Source organism: Crotalus tigris, unplaced genomic scaffold (genome assembly GCF_016545835.1).
Source record: "Crotalus tigris isolate CLP2741 ecotype Arizona unplaced genomic scaffold, ASM1654583v1 scf7180000017568.12009008, whole genome shotgun sequence".
NCBI classification, from domain to species: domain Eukaryota; kingdom Metazoa; phylum Chordata; class Lepidosauria; order Squamata; family Viperidae; genus Crotalus; species Crotalus tigris.
This window is the reverse complement of record NW_024096478.1, coordinates 10,464,420-10,477,713: the sequence shown is the minus strand read 5'-3', so window position 1 is coordinate 10,477,713 and position 13,294 is coordinate 10,464,420. Positions and strand designations below refer to the sequence as shown.

Here is a 13,294-nt window from a genome sequence, read left to right as displayed (position 1 = left end):
AATTAATTTTCCCACCTCTGCTTTATATTTGCCAGTGTGAAACAGAGAATGATAGAGTAGGGTGAGCTTCATTTTCAAGGATGAAGACAGATGTCTTAAGAACTACTGCTTAATCCATGCAATGAAAACATGCAAGCAAGTCCTTAAGGAACGCTCAAAAGAGGACAGGCCCTGGAATTGCTGTGTAGTAGTAGGAATAATTCTTCTCTTTATTAACTGGTCCCAGATGAACAGCAGAAAGGAAAAAGCAAGAACAGTGTTTTATTTTCTGGGCCACCACTTAAAGACTTTTTAGGCATTTCAAGATCCCAAATGCTGGACCAAGTAAGACATTTGGCTGATCCAGCAGAATCCCAAAACTGTATGCAACATTAAGAGATTTGAGTTTGTACTTCAGTAAGATTTAAAAAACATAAAAAACCACAAGTCTATTCTAAGGGGACTACTTGTTTTTCTACTTCTTTTTCCTATAAACAAGCAATTTTCATGTTGAGTTCTATCTACCTTAAAGTCTACTTCAGTAGCTACAATAAGTCCTGCCTGCCCTGTTTTGCTGCTAGTTTTAAGATCATATACCTCTGAATCTGAAGGTTTTAGGAATACTGTATAGCAGGGGTGTCAAACTCAATTTCATTGAGGGCCGCATCAGCATCGTGGTTGCCATTGGGGGGCTGGGTGGGTGTGGCTGGCATGGGCATGGCCTGCTGGGTGGGCGTGGCCAGCTCCATGTCACTCACGTCAGAGCCACCTGTGTGAGCCTGGGCAAAAATGAGGCGCATCCGAGGGTGGGGAAGGGTGAGTGGAACAGGGGGCGAGCGCTAGGGCATGGTCCACTTGAGGAGCCTCACTGAGCCTCAGGCTGTGCACGGGGCCCCTGGACAGTGGCATGGACTGCCCAGAGCCCTGGCCAGCAGAGGTCAAGGACCCAGCCCAGCCTTTGAGCTCCATGGCATCAGGGCCCCACAGCCCTGCCTAGTCTAGCTGCATTTTCCCCAAGGGGGCGCCCAGCTGCACTTACCTCCTCCTCAATGCTGCTGCTGCTATGCTCACTCTCCTTGGCCAGGTTACTCATGGTGGGTGCAGGAGGACAAAGTGCATAGGTCAGAGGGAGGCCCACTCCCTCTCCATGCAAGGAAACCTGACTTTGTAACCAAAGCATCCTCAGTAATAGGATGGGAGACCACCAGGGGAAGGCAAAAGGGCAACAGGGCTGCTGGTGGCCAAGTGCTAAAGCAGGACTTCTCTCAGACCCTCCCTCCCTCTTATTCTAATCTCCTTCCTTCCTTCTTCCCTTCCTCCCTTCTCTCCTTTCTTTCTTTCTTTCTTTCTTTCTTTCTTTCTTTCTTTCTTCCTTCCTTCCTTTCTTTCTTTCTTTCTTTCTTCCCTTCCTTCTCTTTCTTTCCTTCTTTCCTTCCTTCCTCCCTCCCCTTCTTCCCTGCCTCCCTCCTTTTCATTCCCATCTCCTTCCTTCCTTCCCTTACTTTTTTACTGTTTCCCTCCCCTCCTTCCTCCCCTCCTCTCTCTGTGCCCAGAAAGGGAGGAGGAGAGGGGGAGAGGTTGGCAGCACTTCTCTCAAAGAATACGAGTTGGAAGAGACCTTTGAGGTCTTTAGTCCAAGCTCCTGCTCAAGTAGGCGATGTATACCATTCCAGACAATGGAATATCCAATCTCTACTAAAAGCCTCCAGTGATGGAGCATCCACAACTTCTGAAGGCAAGCCTTTTCACTGGTTGGTTGTTTTCACAAGTACTTAGTTCTAGGCTGGTTTTCTTCTTGATTAGTTTCCATCTATTATTTGCCTTCTGATGCTTTGGAAAATAGGTTGACCCCTTCTTCTCTGTGGCAGCCCATCAAATATTGGAACACTGCTATCATGTCACCACCCCTAGTCCTTTTCACTAAGCTAGACATACCCAATTCCCACAAACATTTGTCATATGATTTAGCCTCCAGCCCCCTAATCATCTATGTTTACCATCCATTTAGACCAGATGGTCCCCCTGGTTTGGTTTAAAGAACAGGGGTCACAAGCAGAGCCTTCTCAGAGACAGCACCCGCATTATAAAACTTTCTCCCAAGGAAAATATGAACAGTGCAACCCTCACCCTTTTAGAGGCAACTCCAAACACACTATTCAGCCAGGCATATGTAAAACAACAACACATTTTATGGTCAAACAGCATTAAGTAAATTACTACTACTATTTTTCTTTCTTAAAATACATACTTTTAATATTGTTTTAAGCGGTGCTAGTGATGCTTTCAATAGCTGTCTTTGAGAGTTTTCTTGTAAACCACCCTGGATTTCTCAGAAACTTTTAATTTCAGATTAGTTGTTGATTTAATAAATTAGGCAGAAGAAACAAATGTTTAAATACATCTAAATCCCACAGACCTACTGCCTCCTAGGTGCATACTGCAGAGAAAATAAGGCATTGCATTTCTAGCCAGCATAGCCACAGGATGATGGGAACTGTGGTTCATGACACCCAAAATATATTAGTTTGGGTAAGGCTTGATTAAATTATAAAAGAGCAGATGAAGGGAAGTATTTTTGTCTCTGACAAAATAATTTTGGGGGGGAAGTTGACTCGGCCTTTTAATTTCAACTCACACCAATTCCTCTTAACTTCCCATTCAATCCAAAGAGTTTTATTATTGCCTGGATTTTAGGGAGGGGAGGAGGCAAGAATAGATCACGAAGCTAATCTGCAAGTTTGCACACCACCTTCCCGTGTATGTGTATGAGAGACAGAGAGAGAAATCCCCTTTTTGTAAGTTTGCTTACTCTGCAACTTCCTGCTGGCTCAATATCTCTCTTTCACACACACACACACACACACACACACCACACACACACACACACACAGAGAGAGAGGTTAATTAAAAAGAGGAAGGGGGAGAAAAGTGGAAGCTCTCCTTTTTTGTAAAACCTTGGCTTCCTCCTCCCCTCCTGGCTCTCTGTCTCTCTGTCTCTCTTACACACACACACACACACACACACACACACACACACACACACACACACACACCACCCTTCCTGTTTTGTCCTCGTCCTTTTCCTCAACTGCACCTGAACAGAGTGGGAGGAAGTTAAAAAAAAAAGAGAAGGGGTGGAAGAATGGGGGAAGCTCTCCTTTTTTGTAACACCTCGGCTTCCTCCTCCTCCTCCTTTTCCACTCCTGGCTGAGCCTGATGGGGTTAAGCTGGGAGGGGAGGGGTGGGCTAAAGCAAATGAGCTGCTGCTGCACACCACCAGCCCCTGAGCGCTTGCTGTTTCCTGCACGTGCTCCAAGGCATCCAGCTGGATTGCAGTGGGCCAGGGCTGGGGCAGCGGGGGCCGGTCCCTTGCCATTTCTCGGACAGCCCTGGGGGGACAAATCTGGGCCCTCCCCGGCCCGCATCCGGCCCGCAGGCCTTGTGTTTGACATGTCTGTTGTATAGCAAGCATTATCTGATGTTTCTCTGCCACTCTTTTTTTTTAAAAGTGTTTATATTCGATCACATCAGCTGCTATTCTAAATAGTGTGGGAAGTAATTAAAAAGAAATGAGAACAGAGCTCTGAAATATCTTCAGGCAATTTATGATACTACGACTAAGGTACTTAAAAATATGTGTGCCTATCAACTTAAGCTATGTTTCCAATTTTCATATTTAATAATATATTTTTTAGAAATGTATGGAGAAAAATAATTTCTAATGTAGAAAGAGGGACTATCCAGCTGCCACTTTTGCAACTTTTCCCTCAATTCTCTTGGAATAGTGCACTTATTTTTTTTGTAACCAACATCTGCTCTTGTCTGATATATCATCTAGCTAAGCCCTGACTGAAGAAAAGTTCTACATATAATACTCTGGACAGATCCTATTCATGCTAAAGTACTTATTTGACACATTGGTCAATTGGCAAATCAAAGATTATTGAATAACCTGTAATCTGGCAGTAGTTCAATACTTTGAAGTACTCCAAGAAGCCTTGTTCCTAATAATAGTTAAAGAATTGGCCAGTTAGCACATGTTATTTTACAAATGGAATAACTTTTTTTTAAAAAAAAAAAAAGTTGCTGTCATCAATGATTCTCAAATTTCAGGCTCAAATCTATGCATAATAATTTATTTTACTTTTTTTTAATAAGTAAAAAGTAATGTCAACATTTTATAAATATTTTTAATTACCAAAGAGATTAAAATGTACTCTCTTTTTGCGATTTTAGAAAATTAAGCTATTTTTAACAATACTTAACCATTGACTTGACTGCATATTTTTTGGTTTAGTCAAATATTAGACCCATTGTCTTGCTGGCTTATTTAAAATAGCTGCTTTAAAATCTAACAGAATTCTTTGTACCATTGCTTTACAAATATTCCATTTCACCCCCTGAGGGATACCACTTTCTGGAAAATAGAAGATGTTTGATTTCTTATTTCTGAATTAGCTTGCCTGCTTGGGTTTTGTGTATAGGGGTAGGGACTCTGCATATGCAAATATTTTAGAGATTGAATTGCTTGCCTCCTTCTTTTGCTTATATGTTTGTTTGATACAGAGTGAAGAAAGACATATGCTCCTGAGGGTGCAAACAAGGTTGAGTTGCGGCTTTTTTCCTCAGGGGAGTTTGTAAGAACTCATTAATTAACTTCAGAAGGTTTTATGTTCTCATCCAAAAACACAGCAAAATCAAGCTGCCCCTGAAAGGCAGCATATGATTAATATTATTGATCACATTAATAAATATGTACTGTATATTATAGTTGCTGACAAAGTGACATAAAACTGGAAGAAATCTGATAGCATATTGGAAAATATCTTCTTCAGACTATGACCTTCAACTTAGTACAAAGGGGCTGTCTAATGATATTTGTGTTCTATCATCTCCACAGTGTGGAGAACTCTTTTATTACTCAGCATATACAGTACATTGACTTGATTATTCAAAACTTATTGCCAGACAGATGCAATTTAGATTATCTTCAGGGCAGTGATAAGGGCAGGTATCAGTTGCCTTTTGTCTCATACCCTGTGTACTTATTAGCAGGAAAACCAACCATCAAAGGGCTAGAAATAGGTAGTGGGATAGAACTAAGAGTTTGAATAGTCTCTTCCCCTGGCATATTTGCAGATGGTTGACATCAGTTCTCTAAGGATCAAATCAAATCAAAACCTTTAGGCCAGAAAATACTTACTGAATACTATAAAACCTGATAATTATTAACAAAAGTAAAAGGTTGACATAAAATACACTAAAATTACATAAAACAAATTAGTGTGCTAACAGTAATACAACTAACACAAGCAATCACCAAAATTCATACTAATCTTCAGTCATAGGTAGGGCAGATGGAACAAATGTTGGTACAAAATAGATGTGAAAACATTCAATATATCACTGTAAGGATCAATACAAATAACATTATTGCTATCAAATATCACTAAAACAGTAAATAAAAATTGCCAGTTGCCCCTCCCTGTCTCTCCTTAGTACATCATTCCTCCCTCAAACCTGCTTGCCTACAGGCTGCTGCTCCTCTTGCAAGGTGGGAAAGACATACAGGCATGCACAAACCCACCCACTAAACATTTACCCCTTTCATCTACTGCTCTACTCCCGTTCTAACCATATTTCCTTGGTGTATGTGTTTGAATTGACAGCTCTGAGATTATATTTCTTCTCATTACTGAACCTTAAGCTTTGTAGAACCTCCTTGTTATAGTAAGTTTGCATCCTGGACACATCTTCTTTTCTTTAATTTTTAATTGTTCCTGTCTTTTTAAAAGTAAGAAGCTCCTCCAAATTATTTGGAGTCAAGTGGCCAATAATTTTTATTAAATATGCAAAATAAATACTGGGACAATTGGAGTCCTGCTCATGGCTAATACCTAAAGATGATTTCTCCATGTACTCTAGGAGGACCTTTAATATGATAGCAGAAAAACACCACTTTCAGGCCAGTACACCCTTAGATCAGCTTCAGCCTGTCATAGGATGCAATAGATGCTAGGTTATGAGGTTCTGGCTTCACGAAATGATTAAGGTACCTCTATGCTACAGTAATCCATACGTGTAGGTGAAGCCTAAGAAAATATATTTCTTCACTATGTCATCCAGGTACATAGGAATCATATCATACAAGCAATTTGATGGAAAAATGGGAGGTCCCTCCTTTGCTGCTTTCCAAAATCCTGCTATGTGATAATGTACCACCCTCATGTCAATATGCTGTTCTGACCTCTGATTGACTAGGTGAATACAAATCCCCTGTAGACTAAGAAGACATTATATTTAGGAGTGCAAGTACCAGCTTTTCCCTGATTGTAAAGAAAACACAGCATTGCTACAGAAAATAAAGTAGAGCTCTGAAAATATTATTGTTCCTTAATTATTTGATGCTATCGCAGGAGTTGTATTGCATCTTTACCTGCTTTACCTGAACATGGTTGCTTTAGGTTCAGCTTAATGCTTTTATAGAACAGTGTGCCTAAAGGCTGACACCAGCTTTTAAATCTAACATGCCATTTTTTCTTGTCAGACATTGATCAAACATGGTGCTTCTATGTGTCCAACTGTCAATGCTGTTAATATAGGATATTATTGCTTTGACAAAATATACAGAACTGTCTGGTATTTTTAGAGTTAATTCAGATGACAGAGAAAGGGGGAAGATTTATAAGGAAAGCCCGGGAAAAGGAATGGAAGTGAATCTTTGCCCTCCAGGCTAATTGGAAGATGTGACTTATGACTGCAAAATAAGGGAGGGGTTTAGCAAGAAAAGTCAGATGCCAGCAAGAGAAATTCAGATTCTGGCATCCATCCATCTGAAGTGCTGTCAATCTGTTACACTGTTAATAAAGGCTTTTAGGGTAAACATTGCCTGGAAATTCTTTGAAGTGTTTCATTAGTCGGAACCATGACACCAACTGTGTCCATGTTACGAAATCCAAGATGCCAATACGCAACTGTTCAGGTATTTAACACACAACAGTTTGATTGAACACTTGCATTGATTATAAAAAAAGGTTTGTCTCTAGAAACTAGGTAACTACAATTTAACCATTGGAGAATTGTTAATGCTTTGTTAAAAAAGGCAATTTTTCGTGAAAAGCTTCAAAATGTTCCTGAGTAGATGTCTTGTGTCATTATTTTGATATTTTTGTGTTGAATCTGAATTATTGTTTCTCTGCCTAATGACATTTTTGGCTACTAAACCATGAACAATCACTTGAATCTAGATTATATGCTCCTGCCCAGAAAGGGCTGCAAATCAATCTGTCCGCATCTATGGACAAATGCTTGTGAACAAAGGAAATGCATCCAATGGAAGTCTGAAACTGAGGGAGCTCTGCTCCAGTAGGCCATATTTCTCAGATTTCTTAAACATAAAAAAGAAAGAGCTATTTCCTACCTCTATGGGAAGTTTCTAGTATTTCTGAAAATTAAAAGATTAAGGAAAAGCAATATGTTTTTGCTCATTTAAGAAAAATCTGTTCCTGCTCATATGTATTTTTAGTCAACAATCCCTGTTTAAATAATTCTGCAAGTACCTGAATAACACTGGGTCCATTTGTGGGAAAATGGTTGTGGAGTTTAAGAAAGCTGTGCACACTTTGAAAATGGTACAGACCTTGTGTGAACACAGCATCTTTCTCTTGTTTTTAAAAAGCTCAATTATTGACAGGCTTTTTAATCAAACACTTTCTGAATCATTTTCATGGTATACAGCATCCTAGTATTAGGCAATTCTGCCAAATAATCTACTGCTTATTATCTAATTTCTTGTTGTGGGGTTTTTCTTTGTTCATAGGAAAATATAGTTGTAGGGAGCTTCAGTGTACTCAAGACTAGGGAAAAGTGTGTGTGTATCTGTGGCAATTAAGCGTGGCAATTTTTTTTCTTTCTCTTTCTTCTTGGTTGGGTCCTTGACTTCTCTTTTAGAGCAAGTGTTTGAGCTGAACCAATTCTGTGTGGTCTGGCTGTTTAGAAATTGGTTCCTTATCCCACATTGTGAAAATACCTGATTTATTGCACATTACACAGAGAACTGCAAGCTAATTCAAGACAAAGTATTTCTTTATACATATTTATACCCAGAATAACATACAACAGAGTTCCCTTTGAATGATCAGAAGAACCTTTTTTCTAAGATAAGTTAAGAATCAGTTGGTTTTCCTATATTTATTTCAGCTGTTTTTGATACCAAAGGTGAATGAAATTAATTTGAAATTGAAAATATGTTGTACGGCCGAAAAACACAGTACAGTGGGTTTGTAATGTCAAATAATAGCTTACTAGAAAACTAGACACAGTTTAGAGAGAAGAGGATGACAGAAGAATAGAAAAGTACAATTTGTATGACTGGCTCCTGATTGCACAGAGAATCAACAATTAGCACCACATTTCAGCAAACGTAAGGTCTTGCTCAATTCAGCACTGTTCTCTCTAAAGAAGAGCTATAAGAAATGAACAGCCACAGGCATACATTTTTTTAAAAAAATTATTTTCAATGAACTCAGATTCACTCAATTTTAAGACAGTAGTAACTTTGTCGCTTTTGGCTCTTATTTGTGCCTGCAGAAAAACTGCGCTCTTTAGCTTTTTATTCTGTTTACAGATTCCTCCTTCTGAAATTCTTATTGTAGAACTTTGTCATGGTTGTTTTTACATTTAGTCAGAGAAAATTATAGTGAATATGCTGTTTGTTGCTTTTTTTGCCAATTTGTTTTTTTTTAAAAAAAACTCTTAAATTCTTATATTAAGAATTATAGCAAAAAATATTGTACAGTTTAACACTCAGTTTATAAAAAATAAAAACATTAGCCAAACATAAGAAACAACAAAAATAAAAGTTAAATATGGCAACTCCAATATATTAGGGTTCAGCTTCAGTCTGCTCTCTCTCATCAACAAAGTGGGATTGGAGGTGGCTGATCACCATTAGATCTGGTCACGGCTTTTTCAGGAATAGGTAGACCATAATCTCTTTCAATGCCATTGGGAAGTCCCCTCTTGAAAAGCAAAAAAAAAAAAAAGTTAATAGGAGGTCCAGTTTGAAAAACTGAGTTTTCTGCAGTTGTTTCAAGAAGAAAACAACCTGTTGTTTGTCTTGGGTCAGTTGGAATAGAAACTGAGATTGGATGATATCACCTTCAGTTCTCTGGTTACTTTGTAACTTCCAGTGGTATCGCATGTCCAAGGAGATAGGGTGGTCTTGATTACTTTGTAACTTCCAGTGGTATTGCATGCCCAAGGAGATAGGGTGGTCTGCCCTAGGCAACTAATGGACCCTATGGGGTTTCAAAGAGATCTTGGTGTTTTTCCCCAAGGATGGGTAGACAGACCTTGGACACTGCCTGGAATAGACATTTATTAAGGAACTTAAAGCAGAGGCTCCTCTGAAGCATCTCATTGAGGGTTGATCCTGTAGTGTTCTTTGTTGTCTGAGGAACTTTGGGATATGAACCACCAGAAGAGAGACTTAGAGTATCTTTGGAGGAACAAGACTGGATTCAACCATGCATGAGCAAGAGCCCATATTAGAAATTATGTTGTGGTGATAAGGGCAGAAAAACCTTGTCATTTTATGGGTTGTTTTGTTTGTTTGTTTTCTGAATTGGCAGATAGTCATACATCAGTCCTCTTTGAAGTGACTTGTGTTTTGCTAGGGAGAGATAAGCCATAGAATTATTGTGCCACCCTGTACCAAGATATAAAATGGGAGAGCTTTTGCTGTGACATCACAAAGTATGTTTCATCATTTTGACGTCACCTAGCAGCAGAATAACATTTTTAATTTAATATTAAGTTTGGATTTCATTTTGTGTAAACTATTAAGAAAAATATATAAATAAGCTTTCTATGATAGTAACATATCTGTTGTGAGTTTTTTTTAAGGCTTTCTGTTTTGTTTATTTATTTATTGTTTATTTTTGGTGCAAAACCTTTCCACTAGCTCTGATTGGGAATAGTTGACAATTTAAGTATAAGTTTACTGAGTAAATTAGAAAACATCAATCACCAAAGCCATCACCATCACTATCACCACATCCTCCTCCTCATCGTCATCATGACTATTCCCATTATATTGCTAATAGATTTTCATTATGCAGCAAAGTCTTCTCACCTTTGCATAAAAAATTAAGCTTTTACAACAGTACATTTTAATCCCTATAATGTTCTGCACATAGCTTGTTGGTTCTGAGCCATGTTCAGTCCTGGAAATGGTACAAAGTTCTATGGTTTCTTGGTTGGATGGACCATTAATAAGACATTACTGATTTTCCAGAGTCTGAACTTATTTTGATTAAGGTTTATAAGGCTTCTATTAGCCTTGGGAGTATAATTAAAGATGGTAGATTTAGCTTCTAATGCTCTGAATTGTATTTAAAAAACAACCAGGCTTCCCATTCTCCCATGTGACAGAGATGAACTTTTTACATTATCATTTATTCCACAAGTATGAATCTCACAAGCATATACAGTACATTATGTATTTTCAGTTGTTATTTTATGTTGCTGTTCTTTTCCTTGGGAAATTTAAGCTGTGTTTCAAGTCATGATTTTTCTGTATGAGCTGGCATTTGAAGGAAGAATAGTATTGTTACTAAGGTTAAAACATTAATCAAGACTCTTAAATTGGATTCATATCACTATCAAGCAACTGGTTTTTTATATAGTTTGTTCACATCATTGGCCTGATTTTCACATAATGCTAAATCATTAGGCCACATTGTGACAATGTGCTCCGGGAAGTATCCATTATGGTTTAATCATAACTGATGGTAATATGGTTTGTTTGTTTTACCTGAGCAAGATGTATGAAGGAGAAGTATTGTCAACACTTGGTTCTACAATTAAAATTAAATGTTGAGCAAACAGAAGCTTGCTTTCTTTGTCATGTATGTTATTAGTTTACTTTGTATTTCCAAATAAATGAATTATTTGGTGTGTTACCTCTGTTAACTGTGATCTATTTATCTTCCTTTCAGGCATTTTTTGTTCAAGACATCATCTGGAACAACTCCTCTCTTCAGTAGTTCTTCCCCTGGATACCCATTGACCTCAGGAACAGTTTACACACCACCTCCCCGACTGTTACCTAGAAATACTTTCTCCAGAAATGCATTCAAGCTGAAAAAGCCCTCTAAATACTGTAGCTGGAAATGTGCTGCTTTATCAGCTATCGCTGCTGCAATCTTGCTTGCTATACTGCTGGCCTATTTCATAGGTAAGTCCCATCTTTCAAGAAATCACACATGATCTGTTAAATAATGTCACATCAGTCCACTGGGCTCTTTCTCACGCAAAACCAAAAGAGTATTTCTAAAATCATGTTCTCTTTATACTGATAGGAGAAGGACTGGATTTTTAAAATGAAATAACAGAAATACACTGCTTAAGAGGCAATGCCTTATTTTGTTCTATTTAGCTAAATTATATTCATGGCAAAAGGAAAGTTAGTTACACGTTTCTGATAAATCAGACAATGGTTCTTATAATCGCAGAGCTTACTGCCAGCTACTTTAAGATTCAAACCTATGTAGTATATAATGGTTAGGGAATTGGTTTAGTACCCAAAAAAATCTTAAGTCCAAGTCAACACTCTGCTGTGGAAATTAATTAGACAACTAGAAGCAAATGCTCACTGTCTCTCAGATTAACTCCCTTGGAAGTTTGTCTTGCTATTGTTGTTGTCGTTGAAAGGATAATATTTGAGGAAGTAATACTATATGATTTCTAAATAAAAGAAGATGGGATCAAAATGATAAATGCAATATATAAACTTTGAATGTTCATGATTTGATTAGTTATTCATAACTAATATGTGATTTCTATCCCTTCTATATATCATAAAATGACGTAAAAATAATAGTGTAGTAAGACTCTATGACTCTTGGCATATATTCCAAGTTGAATATAATGTTATATTCCCTCTCTCATTGTTATTTCTGAATCATGTCAAAATATACCTTCCATTTTTCTTCCTATTATATTTCATGTTTTATTATCCATATAAAACACTTATGTAACTTTCTTCTTTTACCTCTGTAGTCTTTCGTTGTTACACTACATTGTTTATTTCTGAAACAACTTGTGTATTATACTATTGTCTTATTCTGATATTTTCTTTAAGTATACAATAGCAAGACATTTTGGTATTCTTCCTCCATAATTGTAATGACAGCCATAAATCTGCAACTTCTATTGCTTTCTTTGCTCAAATCATCATTTGATTACACAGTAAGAATATTCTTCGAGGTATCAATGATGTGCAAACATGGTACCTGGCAAGCTTATCATAGCAGTGCATTTTGTTTCTGGTACATTTATTGAGAAAAATGGAAAGAAAACACCAAAATATATGTGAAAATATATGTGAGGGAACTAAAGAAATATGATTCAGACTGCATAGTAATATTTTTAATAAAAATTGGAGGTAGCACCATTGGACTTTGTTTTGCACTTTTATGTTAATTCTGTCAAAAATATCCCTAATAAGTATGATTAGACTTCTTCTAGGTCAGTGGTTCTTAACCTGTGGGTCGGGACCCCATTTGGGGTTGAATGACCATTTCACGGGGGTCGCCAAACAACGCAGTCTGCCATTTTTTCCCCCTTTTCCTTAGCTGTGCTACTCCCTTTTATTCTATTGGCTTTTGAAAGCCAATAGAATAGACTCTCTTGAATAGAGTCTAATTCTATTGGCTTTCAAAAGCCAATAGGAATTGTCCAGGCTGTCTCTGCCCTGCTGAGCCCGCCAAAGTCCCATTCTGCAAACAGTGCTGCAACTTGTCTGCAGCGAAGGCGAGCTGTCTGGAAGTTTCCACCCCTCCCTGCTGAGCAACTACTAAAAATGTAAGTAAAAGAGGGCCAGGGGTGGGAGGTGGGAGGCCGGCGGGCGCAGGAAGGGTTGCTGGCGCGCGTGGGGCCCAGAGGTTGCCTTATTCCCTTGGCCTGGGCCAGCTGGTGGCCCAGCCAGTGGTTGCCCTGCGCTGTCGCTGCCACTTGCCAGCTACGCCTCAGCTGGCACAGGGGGCAGCACCATGCATGCGTGGCGCTCCCGAGCAGGGAAAGTCCTCGACTTACGACCGGTTAGGTAGTCCTTGACTTACGACCGGTTGGGTAGTCCTCGACTTATGACCGGTTGGGGGATCACGGCATTAAAAAGGTTGAGAACCACTGTTCTAGGTAAAACTGTACAGTATTTCAATGTTCTCTTATTTTGTCTGATACAAATCACAAACTCAATTTGATGTCTATGGATATTTATGTCAGTAGCTGTTAAAGAGCAAAGTTCAGAAAT

At 38.5% G+C, this 13,294-nt stretch overlaps 1 protein-coding gene across 6 annotated transcripts in view; it reads left to right on the top strand.

Annotated features, from left to right (window-relative positions):
- The window catches only part of TENM2 (teneurin transmembrane protein 2), an 869,909-nt gene that overhangs the window by 587,385 nt on the left and 269,230 nt on the right, over positions 1-13,294 (top strand). For all 6 annotated transcript variants that reach the window (XM_039353403.1, XM_039353419.1, XM_039353411.1 and 3 more), the window contains one exon: positions 10,980-11,218. In XM_039353403.1, the coding sequence (XP_039209337.1) occupies positions 10,980-11,218 (239 nt within the window). The remainder of the gene's footprint in view (positions 1-10,979; positions 11,219-13,294) is intronic.